Below are 15,800 nucleotides of genomic sequence, written 5' to 3' on the forward strand. Positions count from 1 at the left end.
CACAAGAACACAGTTACACTTGGTAACTATTAAAGTACTTCACAGAATTACAGGAAAACAATCCATAATCTACATTTCTGACGTTCTGGCAGGTACCCTGATGGCATTAGAGGGAAAGGACCCAACCACTGCCACCACTGAGAGCAACCTGAATGTCTCGAGGAGCACAAACCACAGCAGCAGCAGCACTGGCCCAGCTGCAAACAGCTCAAATGGCTCCGTGGCAGAGCCTGACACCCCAACAGCCCAACATTCCCTCCTGGGCACAACCCCACTGTCCCCCTCTGCCATGAGAGCAGCAGAGAGGAGGAACTCCACACCCACAACAAACATGCAGGAAGCTGGCATGTTGGGAATGTCTGGCAAGAGCTCAGCATTCCCAACAACAGGAACTGGCACCACCACTGCCCCCAGCATGGGCACAGAGACTGGCACTGTTTCTTCTCCACCTCTCAGCTCAGCCACAGGGAGCCACTCCTCCTCCTCCTCCTCTTCCTTCTCCTCCTCTCCTGGGGGCTCCTCAGCCGTGCCCCCCAGCCCACAGCAGAGCAGCACCAGCAGCACCTCTGGGATGGCCTTGGCCACCACATCCCACCCATCCACAGCCCGGGTGCTCTCCTCTTCATCCTCCACTGCTGCCACTACAGGCAATGAGCCCACTGTGAACAGCTCAGCTGCCATCACAGCCAGCACCAAACCAATGCCTTCTACCTCTGGCTCCTCTTCCACGGGCTCCTCAGCTGTGCCCCCCAGCCCACAGCAGAGCAGCACCTCTGGGATGGCCTTGGCCACCACATCCCACCCATCCACAGCCCTGGTGCTCTCCTCTCCATCCTCCACTGCTGCCACTACAGGCAATGAGCCCACTGTGAACAGCTCAGCTGCCATCACAGCCAGCACCAAACCAATGCCTTCTACCTCTGGCTCCTCTTCCCTGGGCTCCTCAGCTGTGCCCCCCAGCCCACAGCAGAGCAGCACCAGCAGCACCACTGAGATGCTCTCAGCCACCACATCCCACCCACCCACAGCCCTGGTGACGGCCACTTCACCTCCCTCATCCTCCACAGCCACAGCCTCTGCAGGCAGCAGTGCCCCGACTCCTCCTGGAGAAGGGGAAAGTTCCACCATGAACCAGGGGGACAGAACTGAGCCCACTGCCAACACCTCCCATTCCCTCCCAACCACATCCCTGGCAACCCCATCCACGACAAACCTCAGTACATCAACATCTGTTAATCCTTCTATTACTACGACTTGCTGTGAGTATTTTAACACATGATACTAAATTTATTTTGCTCTATTTTTGGAAGAATTGAGTATAATTTCTTTTCATTGCTGTTGTTTTTTTGCTGGAATGTGAGCTTTTTACAATGTCTTGAATTGAATCCAGGAATATGAATCCCTGCATCCATCTATTTTCTGAAAAGCTGCAGTTTCTGTCTGAAGTTGTTTTTGAAATCACAGTTAGGCAGTGCCAGGGGGGTAAAATGCTTTATAGTTATGCTGCTAGGGCAAGTTATGTCAATAGGAGCTTTTATTGGTTTCTATTGGTTTTTATTGGTTTTTATTGGTTTTGTTGATTTTGATCTTGAAATTTCCTTTTACAGAATACTAGAAGCTGTTTCCTCATTGGGAGAATCCAGTTGAATTTTTTTTTTTACTAACTTGATTCTTACTTGTTTCAATACTAATTCTTTTCTAGTGTATCTTTAATTTTTTGCCACAGGGCTATTTGCCCATATTCAAAGAATATGCAGTAATGAACCTTTCATCATTTTTAATGGATAAAGAAGTAAAGCAAAGAAGGAAAAGAGGAGAATGTAGCCTTTTTGTACTCTGCACCCCCCCAAAAAAAAAAAGGCAGCATGACTTCCATTTTTAGAGCATCATAGAGTATTAATAGAGTATTCCTCAGAGGGGTCCAAGGGGTTAATCCATCCTTCTTCTGGAGTCACAGTGTTCATGGAGTGCAGTAGGAGATATGCACACACACAGTACGGTACAGCTTGGTCTTTGACAGTGGCTCCATGGCCAAGGACAGCCCAGGGGGGCTCCTCAGGGGTCCCTCCTGGGCCTGGCACCATTCAATGTCCTGGTGGGTGACACTGACAGAGGGACTGAGGGCACCCTCAGTAAATTTGCACTGTGTGGTGCAGTTGGCCCTGTGGAGGGAAGGGATGGCATGAACGGACTGAGAGCAGCTCTGAGTAGAAAGACCTGGGGCTGCTGGTGGAGGAAAAGCTTGGCTTGGCTTAGCCCTGTGCCCCCACAGCCCAGAAAGCCCAAAGTGTCCTGGGCTGCATCCAAAGCACCGTGGGCAGCAGGGGAGGGGGGGATTCGGCCCCTCTGCCCCACCCAGGTGAGACCCCACCTGCAGAGCTGCCTCCAGCCCTGGGTCCCCAACATGAGAGCGACGTAAACCAGTTGGAGTGGGACCAGAAGAGGGACACAGAGGTACTCAGAGGGCTAGGACACCCCTGCAATGGAGAGGGGCTGGAAGAGTTGGTGTTGTTCAGCCTGGAGAAGGCTCTGGGGAGATCTTAGAACCCCTTTGGTCATATCAGCTGTGAGGTAAAATCTCTGGATATAATTTCAGAAAGGGAAGCCTGATAAAATCACTGGCAATGCATAATTATGCCAGTTTCTACACCTTGGTAAAGCTCTCCTGGACCCAGTAAATGTTCACTGGGTGCCTGCTTGCAGGCATAAACCCTGGTGATAAGTGAGTATTGTTAACCCTATTATGAAGAACATTTAATAAATGCCTCTCTACTGCTCTGAACTTAGGTTTTTCTGGTGATATTTTAAAAATCCATCCTCCTGAGGATATCAGGATGAGTCAAATACCAGTCCATTTCAGAATGCTCATGTTTTTCTCAATCAGCCTCATCAATTAATGTATGGTTTCTGTCTGCAGAGCAAATGGTTCACTTCTGCTCTTTGGGGAGAATGAGGTAGAAAACTGAAATCAGCTCCAAAAAAACACACAAGAGTTTATATTGGTTTAATTAGTATTTTTCCTTCAAGAATAAATGTGCAGAATTGCAGAAGTGAAATGGGCTGCTCTCAGCTGTATGAAACTTTCCCATTTTACAGTGACAGTGTCCATCAAAGTTCAGAATGTGACTGCAGAATTCATACAGCTCAGCTGGAGCAGCAGCAGCAGCAGCAAAGGCAGCCTCTACAGCATCTCTGTCAAGGATGGAAAGGAGATCAATACAAGAACTACAAATGAGACAGAAACTGTGATTGAAAACCTGCTTCCTGGCCATGTGTACAACATTTCTGTGGCACTGGCATCTTGTGCTGAGAGCAATCCTGCTTCAGTCACTGTCCGCACAGGTACCTCCTCCATCACCCTGGCCCCTTTTTAATTTATAAACTCACAGTGTGGTCTGGATTTGATCTCACACACTCTTATTCCTGCAAGTTGTTTTTTATTTATTTGACTCATTCCCTTATTTGGATGAGACTGCTTGAATTCAACAGGAGTTTGCAAGAGTAAGAGCTTGCTCTGTAAAATTTCTGATCATGTTGGATTATTGAGCCAGATAATTCTGTACAGAAGCCAGGACATTTTGGTTGTAAATTTACCAGAAAATATTCTGATAGTGTGAAGTTTAGGTTCTACATGCTCTTGTGAATGCAGGCAGTCCTTAATTGTCATTGTTACCTTTTTCATTTCATCCTGGGTTATAGACATTAAGGCAAACAGTTTAATTGTGTCTCTGTACAGAAACTGATGCTGCAGGAACATGACACATAATATCCCTCTAAATCAAGGTTTCTCCTTTTAAAACTCCCCACTGGCATCTCCCCCTTAGCCAATCCCTTCAGAAAAAACTTTTCCCACTAAACGAATTCCCATTTGGCACTGCATACTGCTGCTTCTCCATCACTGGCAGAGATCTAAAAGTCAGCCTGTCAAAGGAAGCCACTGGGTTATTTTGCCATGATCCAGTTTGATAAATCTGTGCTGCACTTTATCATCCTTTCCCAGTGGCTGAGAAAGTGCTCAGGATTTCTTTTTATATAACTTGAAAGATCTAACTTGACTTTTGGCAATTGTTACTTTCTTCCAGCATTTCTTGACGTCTAAGACATAAATGCCCTTGTTGCAATCCTTTTTTGAGTTCTCTAATGGATTGTCTGATTATTCTCAAAACCTTTCCAGGGCAATTATTTTGGCAGTGGACTGTGAGGTTCCTTCTGATGGACTTACCCTCTCTCTTAGCCTTTAGGACCACAAAGCCAAGAAATTCTTATCATTATTTCCATTGAAATCTTTCAGTTCTTCAGTCCACTGGCTTTCATTTTTTACTTTATTCAAGAAAAATAAAAAATTGTTTCCTTTTGGAATCTGGAGCCATCTGCCCTACCAGAAAATTGTTTGTAAGCTAATTAAAAAGAGCAATAAATACCAAGTCATCCATATTTCATGTGAAATTAAAGATTATGTTCAATTCTATGAAAACCAGAGATATAATCCCATGAGTTAACCACATAAAACCTGCAATACCAGTCTTTAATGGGATTTGACCCTTCATAAATAATTCAGATTAGCAAATCCAGACAAGCATACTGAGGTTTTGAGACTCCATGATGCATATCTTTTTCCAAAATAAATTTCAGGTGACTTTTACTTCTGAAAACTCCATCCAGCTTACGTGAGTTGTACAAGCATGTAATAGCACAACCTATATCTTTAGCTCTCATAACAAATCAGAGTTCTCAGTGCTATTTCAGTGAGCTCTCAAATACCACCTACCCACCCACCACCTGCCTCTCTTTTGATATGCTCCAATTTTGTAATTTGCAATTCTAAGTTCTCACTGGGCCAAAGGAACTGCTGCTTGGGTGACTCCTTGGCCATAATTAAAGACTTTCACCTATTCCATAATTTTCTTATTAGCATCAATAATGCATGCACAGAAGTGATTATCTTGATTTTTACCTTTATTTTGCAGATTCTGATTCCTGTTTCGAAAGAACTGAGTTTTGTTTAGCACAAAGCACTGGCTGTTCTGACTTAAAATACATTGCGTGCTCCAGTAAGTTTACAGAACCTCAACATTTGTTTATCCATAACTGTAGGGTATTATTTCACAATATAGTATCTCCCAGGAGTATTTTGCCATCTGCTTTATGATGTCAGTTCACACAGCATCTGAAGTTCACACTTCTTTGGTGAAGAAGCTGCCTCCATCAAACTTCAGGGTCAGCTTCCAGCTTTATTTTAGTCTGGACTTTTCTATGTAAAGCTTTCTTCTTTTGGCTCAGGGCTCATCCACCTACTCAGGAGGATTTAAAAGCCTTGCAGAGTCTAACAGACTGGTGTTACTTCTGCTGGAATCAATGGGAGAGTGGCTGTTGAATTAGGGAGTGGGATGCACCCTAAATAATACAGGAATGGTGAACAATTTGTGAGGATTGTGATGGCTGACAAGCTTGGAGAGAGTCAGCTCTGAAGGTTCCAAAGCCACTACATTAGACACACATGATACACTTTATTACTGTTGTTGTTGTTGTTGTTGTTGTTATTATTATTACATGATATTGTTATTATTGTTGTTATTATTATTGTTGTTGTTATTTTCTGCTTTTATCAATTCATATTATAAATACATGAGATAATAAAGTCCAAAGACCAATTGTGGAGGTAATCCTGGGGTTCACCTAATTGTTTCTTCTTTTTTAATTTTTTTTCCAGAAAACCAAGCATTTTCCTGCACAGTTCGGTTGGAAGACGAGACATTTAATAATACACTTTATAACTCTGATAGTGAAGGCTACAGAAATATGTCTGAAAGACTCAGAACAGAGGTAAGTTGATGCAATCTTCTTTGTCAATGAATGAACTTCAGCAAGGCTTGCGATTAGCACCCTTAGTCTCCTACATTCATTGTTAAATCAGGACTCTGACAGGTGAAAAAGAAAAAACAGTACAGGAAGCACCAAATCTGCAAAGGACAGAGAGCTTATTGTCCAATGAGGAGGGCTACATTCCCTAAGCCATCCTCAAATATAAGTTATTCAGTGAAAGGCACTTTAAAATTCTATTTTTGTAAGGAACATCCCGTTCTGTTTATTTTCTCCCACTTCACTAAACTGATGCCTGTGGAGACAAAAAAAGGGAGTTACTCAAAACCAGCATTTCAGCACAGATTTGGGAACATGAAAACTTGGCAAGTGTGGACTCTGAGTCCAGATCATTGGCAATTCACCTCATGGAAGTGGCTGCAGAATTGGACGAAGTTATCAAGGGGTCATTTTCTCCCATCTCAGGGGGAAAATGAGGAGAGAAGGTGGAAGCTTTGAGCCAGTAATGCTGACAGGCAGAAGCATCAGTCTGCCACTCAACTGTCTTTAGCAGCATGTTAAAAAAAAACCCCTAATAATTTCAACACCTCTCAGGAATCCTGATGTATATCAACCTGCTGGAAAGGTAAATCTACTGTGAGAATGGGGGAGACTGCTTTAAATAACTAACACAGCTATTTTTAGTGTGATGATCTTACCCTTTAGCTAAGAAACTCCACAGATTTCAAAAGCAGTAATTAATTTGTTCTCACCACGCCAACTCGGAGGTAACCTTGTCTTATGACTGCTAACATCTCCACTTCATGGATAGAAAATTTATTTTAGTGGATGGAAAAGGTTTCCTCCAACCCGACTGAAGGCAGCAGGAATTCCTTTAGTGGCTTTTAATAAGCTTTTACCTCATGCAAAGTGTCAGCTTTTCTTCAAAAAAAAAAAAGGCAAAATCAAAGAGAGGCTGTACTAACATGATTGAAAATATAGACAATTTCTCTATTGGATTTTTTCCCCCAGTTTGAATGTTGAACTATTTCTTTTATATTCCATTCTGTAGCTAGCTGTAGCTTTGAAATGTTACAGTTGCCTGCATAAGTCAGGTTTCCTATCTAGACTGCTCATCAAGGTGAGGAAAAGAAAATAATTTTTGAAGCCTCTGTCCAAAGAACTTAAAGGGATGTAAAGTTTGGAGTGGGGGTTTATCCCATAGAAAAGATGGAGGCAGAAAACTGAGCAGTGACTCAGAACAAGGTTTGTTATCATCTAGGAAAAATAATAATCTTTCAGACTTTTCAGGTAAAACACCATATTTATCCACAGGGAGAAGATAACTTCTCTTAGTGGGTGGAATCAAGCACCTAATTTTCTGAAAAGATCAGTCCTGACAAAAACATTTCAACCAGTCTTACTTAAAAAAGGGGACTGCTTGTTCTTGCTTTGTACTCATATGAAAGCACTAAGCAAGGCTCTACTTTTGGAGCTATCGGTGTAATTAATTTGATTTTGATTGATGTCACAGGAATACACTTGGTTTATGCCAGAATGATTGAGAGGCAAATCACACCCTTGTCTCTCTTTGCAAAGGTGTTCTGTAACGTCATGACTTTGAAGATCTGGTGACAAAAATAAGTTTTAAACCTCTCACATGAAGTTCTGTGCTGGTGGGGGGTGCAGGGCCATGCCTGAAGTTCAGCTGTACATGTTAAAAAAGGTTAAGGGACACTGAACATAACTTAGAAATATTGGGTGCTCTCTGTACATTCCAAATTTTGTACAGTCAAGGTCCCATATGTGTTTGTGGAGGAGGACAACTTGTTTTAATGCATTATTCATTGATAACTAGCTAAACAGATTGGAGTTTGGAAGTCAAACTCAGATTTCACATTTTCAGTCACAGACAATGCATCGCTCTGGCATCCTCTTCCAATGAGTTTTTTTATTTGTTATCCCAAAGCAATTGCCTTGAAAGAGTAGTAAGTGAGGAAAATGTAATACCTTGATATATATATATAAATATATATATATTTAATATATATATTATATACAATATAATAATATAATAAATTATTACTATATAATACATTATTATAAATAATATTATAATATATTATCTATTAATATATCGTATATATTATAACATATAATATTATAATATATAATATAATATTATAAAATTTAGTGCCCTGATGTGTGCAGGATGTTTGTGTTCCTGCTCTGCCTCAGCTGACTGACAAGTGGAATAAATATCAATTTCACCTTGCACAGGTTGTTGGAGCAATGCACGCTGAACTGGGGAATAACCACTCTGATATTTTCATTCTGGGGTTCAGACCTGGCAGTGTGATTGCTGATTTTCTCTTTCTGCTGCCAAAAGAAGAAGCCATGGATGTGGGTGATATACAGACCCGCCTGAGTAATGTATTAAGGAGCAAGTTTGGGAGCGAAAGTGAAGTGCAAAGTAAGTGATGCTGAAAGAGCTCCTCTGTAATGGTGTGGGGATGAAAGGGTCACATCTACTGCTGTTAAATTAAGGTGATAAATTTACTTCTCTCTTTTAAGAGGTTCAAATAGTTCAAGTAACATATTTAAACATTCACTGAACATATAGTGATTTAATATAGATTATGGACCTATTTTAAAGAGTCATTACACATACCCAGTTCTGGAGTCAAAGGATGGGTTCTCTTCACACTAAAAGATCTAAAGACTCTCAAGTTACACCATTCCATCCAGCAAATCCTCAGAGCAGCTGTTATGGGTGTCACCAAGAGATTACAAGGGCCCTCATAAAAGATTTCTAGTTAACAAATCTTCACCACATACAAAAACATGTTCAATATTATTCAAAATTTCAAAGCTGCCAAGCAGTAAAACACAGCTGTCACTTAGGGCTCCAGGATTTCTTACACCCACTTCTTTACTGTTTCTAGCTAACATTCCTAAAATGTGCTTTAAATTTCCAGCTCTGTCTGTTCAGCCATCAACTGACAACATCTCCTCCTGGAGAGTAGCAGTGATTGTCCTTGGAGTTCTGCTTGGAGTTGCATTAGTGCTGATTCTGCTGGCAATACTGTTTTACATCCATGCGAGGAGAAGATCAGGTAAATACTTGGTTGAACCCTCAGGACTCATCGGAATGTTTGTCTACAAGCACTTATAAGATAAACCATCAGTTTCACTTAAATGTTTTGGGCAAGGCAGAAAATTAATATATTTATCTTATAATTTGATGTTATTATTATAGTATATATATATTGATGTTATTATTATATTAATTGTGCATAATAGCTTAGGATAATTTACACCCTTTCCTTCCCAATGTCCATTGCCAAACTCCTGAGCTTCTAACAAGACCTAATGAATCTTCCTTTAAACAGGTACGGATTTTTCCTCATTGTACACGTGGTAGAGTGAGGAACAGAGAAACTTCTCTTCAGCCTATCCCCTGTAGGTACTGCAATGACTTTTAACACTGGCAATCTAGAGAGACAAGACCCAAACTACTCAATATTGTATTTAGGTGGCACTGAAAACAGGGTGCCTGAGCCTGGTAGCTGTGGCAGGTCACCTGAATGCTCAGCTGAGCCCAGAGTCATCCTGCTGAGTTTTGTGCACTTGCCCAAGGGTGATTCACCTCCCCTGAGACTTTTATCACTGTATAAAATTATATATATATATATATATATATATATATGCCTTTTTCTCCTGTGACTGCAGAATGAGAATGAGCCCAGGGTAATTAGCAATCCAGCATATGCAGCTTGATTAGGAGTTTGGAGGAAAATGGGATGCATCTCAGTTATGTGCACTTGCTATGGAAGTCTGCTGGACAGAAATTGATTCAGAGGCTTTTGAATTCAAGGTTTCTTTAATTGCTGGGCTATGAAGAAATAACTGCTTATATGTGTCAGATGTATAGGATGCTAAATCCAGCTGTGGTCTCACAGCATAGTCTCAGAGGTGGGGAAGGCAAAAATTAGGTTAATTTGAGCCAGAAGTATTTCACTCATCTAATTTTGCCTGTCAAAAATGGTTGGCTGAGCAAGGACCTGCCATATAGTGCAATTCTGTCCTGCTCTTGATAATTCCAAACTAGAGTCCAGTCCAATAGAAGCAACTGCTGTGGCATTGGAGCAGACCTTGCTTCAGATTTCTTCTAATTTCTTCTTGCTTCTTAGAGCAATTAGAAGAAATTATCTTCACCTTTTCCCACCACTCTTCACTGCAGTCCTGGTGAAGTTACATTCTGTTTCTAATGTGGTGCAGTTTTTCCAGCTTGGAATGTGCTGAACAGATGACAAAGGGGCAGTTTACTGCTGTACATATTCCCAGCAGGATTTATGTGTTTCATTTCAAACCAGCTCTCCCTGTATATGTATATTTGGAATTCCTGTTGAGGCACTGAGTATTAACCCATGATGCTGAGGCCCTGGCTCACAGCTCCTGAATACCCCTGGTTTTTGGGGTTAGGTTGTGGTTATTTGGCACAGATTTGGGTACATTGGGGCCAGAACTGCAGCGCAAGCAGAGTGGAGGTGCACAAGCATGTCCAGCCAGCATTCATCCTTCTCATCCCTCCTTCCCTGTGCTGTAACACAGCTCCTGGCACAGCCCTGCTGAGGATCCTGGCTGGAATATTTTTTTTAGCAGCAGGGACCTATGAAACAGGGTCTTGCATGCCTTGCTCTCCCTTTCCTTCCACGTAGGGTCAACTTGTCTATCGTGGTTAAGATCTGGGGTGTGGAGTCACAGACACCTCAGTGGTGGCAAGAGAGTGGTTAGTATTTGTTACACTTACATTTTGTGGCTTTTAAATATAGCTAGCTCTGGTGTTCCACTCACTGAGCAGTCACTCAACAATGTATTCTGTCAGTAAATACAAGTTATCCAGAGAGTTCTGTTGAAAATACAAATGAGTGCTCTCGCTTATGTTAATATTCTTTTATTTCTTTTTTTGAGGCATCTACTTTGAATAGCAAATCCTCATTGTCAGTAAACCTTTCTGATGTCTTTGTAAATAGTGTTAAATAGAGACCATGTACAGCAGGCTTGAACAATCCTGGGACTGTTCATGCCAAATGTATTTAATGTCTTTGGGGGAAAAAAAAGTGGTATTTTAAACAATTTTCTCAAATATGCTTTACAAATAAAATCTTTATTTTTACAATTGTGCATTCTGAAGGAATCTGCTGTTCTTTTTTTGTCATGGAATTTGGAGCCTGCAGGGGTGGAGAGGGTGGCCAGTGCAGTCAGCAACAGAGCTAACCTTGGTATGATTACATAGAAGGATGATCTTTTGGAGCTAAATCAAACAAGAGAGAAGATCTACTGAATCTATCCTTTTTTACCTTCTACTTCAATAAACCCCCCCTCTACCACCACAGTGTGGAGTCTAGAGTCTGGGAACTCTCTGAAAATGAGAGCAGGAGAAGCCAGACCTCCCCTTCCCACGGAGGAGCATTTGGGAATGCTCCCAAACAGCATTCAGAGGGGCTCCTCATGCATATTCCCTTCTCAGACAGAGGCAGCAAGCAGCACAGAGAAATAAATGGCTGAGGAAAAGACATTCCATTTATTGAGGCAGCTGGCTCCTGTTGGAATCAGTGGGATTTCAGCAACTCCTCCATTTTTGTGTGTCAGGATGTCTGTGACTGAGAAAAGGCATTTTGCCTGTTTCAGACTTGCTTCTTTTCCTCCCTGGAACTGAGTGACACTATGATCCAGAAAAACCTGAGCTACCAATCCCTCCCTGCTTGCTGTGATCAAGGCCAAGGTCTTAGGAAATGCAGTGTTCTGTTCCTATTGCAACTGCTGAGATGAGACTCAAGTCTTCAGCTAACTCTTTAAAACAATTTCACTTTTCCACAATTTATTATTCCAGCTGATGTCAATAACCAAAAGATTCTCTTCTTAAGTATAAGAAAATCATGATGCTCTGGAACCAGGACCATACCCAGTTGTTGCACTGCATTCCCAAGGGCACAGGCAGTTTGGGACTGGATAAAGCCAAGCTTGGGAAGAGCAGGTTGTACATCTTCTATCTAATTGAGATTATTTAGGCTGGGGAGTTGCCATCTATCTAACTGAGATTATTTAGGCTGTGCTTGGACTTTCCCTTAGTGCCTCTGTCATTGTAGATTCATGATGGAACAATACCTTGAAAGGGAGGAGAAAGCAACAGGACAAGCTCTCAGATTTAACCAAGCAGGCCTGGGAACACTGGGAATGCCATGTGTGCCCTGCTGTCCCCCAGCCTGTGACAAGCCAGGTGCCAGAGGAACAGAAAGAACTGGGGATCAACACAGGGAAGCCCCAGGGCCAGAAATTCCCTCTGCAGGGAGCTGGATCTGCCATGTGCTGGGAGAAAGACTGGAGTGAGACACTAAGGGGTCTGAAGGCACTCAAGTGACACAAACCAGCAACAAGAGGGGTCAAAGTCACAAAAAGCACAGCAATGTGTCTTCTCCAAATGTAGCTGCTTGCTTTCCTCTTCTCAGACAGCAAGCAAGGGCTGTAGGAGTTCAGGACATGCCAAGGACAGACTGACCTATAGCCTCAGGAGTGTTTGTGTACCCTCAGCACAGCCTGGGAAAAGGAACATTTGGGGGATTTGGGCTGGCAGCTGGTGCCAGGGAACAGGAATGACCTGCTGAGCCATCAGCCAGCCCCCTCCTCAGGACCACATTCCCTGCACTGGACACTGCAGGGCCTTACCACGGGCTGTGGTTGGTTCTCATGATTGAATTTGGAATAAAAAACCTGCTGACATCAGCTTCCAAATGTATTAGCGGGGGAAAAAAAAAATCCCAGGAACAGAAATATTACTGTTGGTAATCCAAGCAGAGCTGTGTCATTTTAGCCCCACTTTTATGGGATCTGGGCTGTGCAAGGACATTGCATTCTGGGGACCTAAATCAGTAACATCCCTGTTGAGCTACCATTAAATGGATCAAGCTGGTCTATCTGCCTGCTGGAAACCCAGATTTCCCTTTCTGAGCAGATCCAGACTGTGCTGCTGCTGAAAAGGAGTTGGATTTAAACTTTTTTTTTTTTTTTTTGGTGTATAAACACACTCACCTGCCAATTGTTTCCAGTTAACTGGTTCTTTTAAGGACTCCGTTTCTGAACAGTCAAAAAAATTTAGGGCTGTGCTCAACTTCTAGTTAGAGAGTTTGCAGTGGAAAACTGGGATTTGTCCAGCTCACATCCACTTTGCTGTCCCATGGCCCCACTTAAAATTTGTCCTGAGAAACTGAAGGTCTTTTGAGCTGTAGGTTGAACCTGTCTCCATTCCTCTTGCTGTGGGGGACAAATTTATTTTTCTTGAATAAAGGAAGTAATAAATGAAATATTGAATATTTGTAAAATTGCTATAGAAACTATAGCAATAATTGATGGTTTAATTTAGGGATATTTAAGCAGTTGTTGCTGGTGTTGTATGTGCCCTGTTTTAATCTCACCATGATCCTGTGCTGGCAGCACAGGTTAGGCAGGATTAGAAACAACTCAAAATGATTTTAGGATGGCTTGGTCCTGTCATTGGTTAGGCATTTGCTGCACCAACACTGGACTCACAGAAGACAAGTTCAGCTTTGTTTTCTGCACTTCTGTGCTCTCCCAGTTTGGCTGAGTTGCTGCAATGGTCAGTGCAGCTGTGGGATCCCACAGCAGATGTGCACAGCCAACCAAAAAATTATTTAATGGAATAATTAGAAAAGGGGATATGTGTGAGTGGGCTGACTTCAAAGCTATTTCACTGCCAGTTATTCCTTCTTCTCAGCTTCCAGCTTCACAAAAAAACATTCTTTAATTTTTTTGTAAATGCGGCTGAACGATTATAATACCGCATCTGAGCCTCCATAAATCCTGTCAACACCTTGATTAGACTTGGAAAACTCTCCATCCAGGAAGGTGTGGGATCCGAAAGAGCTGCACTGTGCAGCAGGAGCCAGCAGATAGCGCTCCCTGTGCCGGCATCAGCTGCTCCGAGACCTGTTTGCACCAAAATCTTCACTAATTCACCCATTTTTGGCTCAGCCTGGAAACTTCCTTCCAATGGCATAAGTGCACTTCAGTTCTCTCTTCAAGCTGTGCCTTCTTCCCCAGCACATGAGATGCCCTGAGAGTTGGGGAATTAATAAGATTAATTGCTCTGGAGAGGTGGCACAGAGCAAGGAGAGGCTGGACACACCAGGGAGCTGCACATCCTGCAGGTGACCCTGGGGACATCTTTGGAGCTGCACATCCTGCAGGTGACCCTGGACACACCTTTGGAGCTGCACATCCTGCAGGTGACCCTGGGGACATCTTTGGAGCTGCACATCCTGCAGGTGACCCTGGGGACACCAGGGGAGCTGCACATCCTGCAGGTGTGACCCTGGGCACACCAGGGAGCTGCACATCCTGCAGGTGACCCTGGGGACACCTTTGGAGCTGCACATCCTGCAGGTGTGACCCTGGGGACACCAAGGAGCTGCACATCCTGCAGGTGACCCTGGGCACACCAGGGAGCTGCACATCCTGCAGGTGACCCTGGGGACACCTTTGGAGCTGCACATCCTGCAGGTGACCCTGGACACACCTTTGGAGCTGCACATCCTGCAGGTGTGACCCTGGGGACACCTTTGGAGCTGCACATCCTGCAGGTGTGACCCTGGACACACCTTTGGAGCTGCACATCCTGCAGGTGACCCTGGGGACACCTTTGGAGCTGCACATCCTGCAGGTGACCCTGGGCACACCAGGGAGCTGCACATCCTGCAGGTGACCCTGGGGACACCTTTGGAGCTGCACATCCTGCAGGTGACCCTGGGGACACCAGGGGAGCTGCACATCCTGCAGGTGTGACCCTGGGGACACCAGGGGAGCTGCACATCCTGCAGGTGACCCTGGGGACACCAGGGAGCTGCACATCCTGCAGGTGTGACCCTGGGGACACCTTTGGAGCTGCACATCCTGCAGGTGACCCTGGGGACACCAGGGAGCTGCACATCCTGCAGGTGTGACCCTGGGGACACCAGGGAGCTGCACATCCTGCAGGTGACCCTGGGGACACCAGGGAGCTGCACATCCTGCAGGTGACCCTGGGCACACCAGGGAGCTGCACATCCTGCAGGTGTGACCCTTGGGACACCAGGGGAGCTGCACATCCTGCAGGTGACCCTGGGCACACCAGGGAGCTGCACATCCTGCAGGTGATTTTGGACACACCAGGGAGCTGCACATCCTGCAGGTGACCCTGGGGACACCTTTGGAGCTGCACATCCTGCAGGTGACCCTGGGGAAACCTTTGGAGCTGCACATCCTGCAGGTGACCCTGGGGACACCAGGGAGCTGCACATCCTGCAGGTGTGACCCTGGGGACACCAGGGAGCTGCACATCCTGCAAGTGTGACCCTGGGGACACCTTTGGAGCTGCACATCCTGCAGGTGACCCTGGGGACACCAGGGCAGCTGCACATCCTGCAGGTGTGACCCTGGGGACACCAGGGAGCTGCACATCCTGCAGGTGTGACCCTGGGGACACCAAGGAGCTGCACATCCTGCAGGTGACCCTGGGGACACCAAGGAGCTGCACATCCTGCAGGTGTGACCCTGGGGACACCTTTGGAGCTGCACATCCTGCAGGTGTGACCCTGGGGACACCAGGGAGCTGCACATCCTGCAGGTGACCCTGGGCACACCAGGGAGCTGCACATCCTGCAGGTGACCCTGTCTGTGCCCTGGCAGCAGCTCAGGGGTGGCACAGGTGTGGGGAGCCACACAGCTCTCTGGTCACACATACACTTAAGCTCCTGGGGGAATTACAGCCAAAAAAGGAAGGGATAAAGGTGTCTGTGGGAATCTCAGCATGATCCTACCTGTCTCTCTGAGCACCTAAATACCAGCCTAAAGTACAGCCCTGAACCCCAAAAAAATACTTGAAGAAAAAGGGGGATTTTGCTCCACAAACACCTCTTCCACTGGTTTGTTTTTGTTTTGGGGTT

At 44.5% G+C, this 15,800-nt stretch overlaps 1 protein-coding gene across 1 annotated transcript; it reads left to right on the plus strand.

Moving 5' to 3' along the window:
• Positions 1–415: 415 nt before the first annotated feature.
• LOC118684960 (uncharacterized protein DDB_G0271670-like) lies at positions 416–9,002 on the plus strand. Its single transcript, XM_036380261.1, has 6 exons — positions 416–1,259; positions 3,097–3,342; positions 4,968–5,051; positions 5,711–5,823; positions 8,080–8,272; positions 8,778–9,002. Exons 1-6 carry the CDS (start codon positions 416–418, stop codon positions 8,972–8,974), a joined length of 1,677 nt encoding a protein of 558 aa, XP_036236154.1. The 3' UTR covers positions 8,975–9,002.
• The last annotated feature ends 6,798 nt before the right edge of the window (positions 9,003–15,800 follow it).

This window comes from Molothrus ater, chromosome 2 (genome assembly GCF_012460135.2).
Source record: "Molothrus ater isolate BHLD 08-10-18 breed brown headed cowbird chromosome 2, BPBGC_Mater_1.1, whole genome shotgun sequence".
NCBI lineage: Eukaryota > Metazoa > Chordata > Aves > Passeriformes > Icteridae > Molothrus > Molothrus ater.

Excerpts from the sequence above, each read along its gene's own strand:
- LOC118684960 (XM_036380261.1), top strand. The coding sequence starts at position 416 with ATGGGCACAGAGACTGGCACTGTTTCTTCTCCACCTCTCAGCTCAGCC. Across the intron at positions 1,260-3,096 it reads TTCTATTACTACGACTTGCT|TGACAGTGTCCATCAAAGTT; the intron begins GTGAGTATTTTA and ends CCCATTTTACAG. Across the intron at positions 8,273-8,777 it reads GAGCGAAAGTGAAGTGCAAA|CTCTGTCTGTTCAGCCATCA; the intron begins GTAAGTGATGCT and ends TTAAATTTCCAG.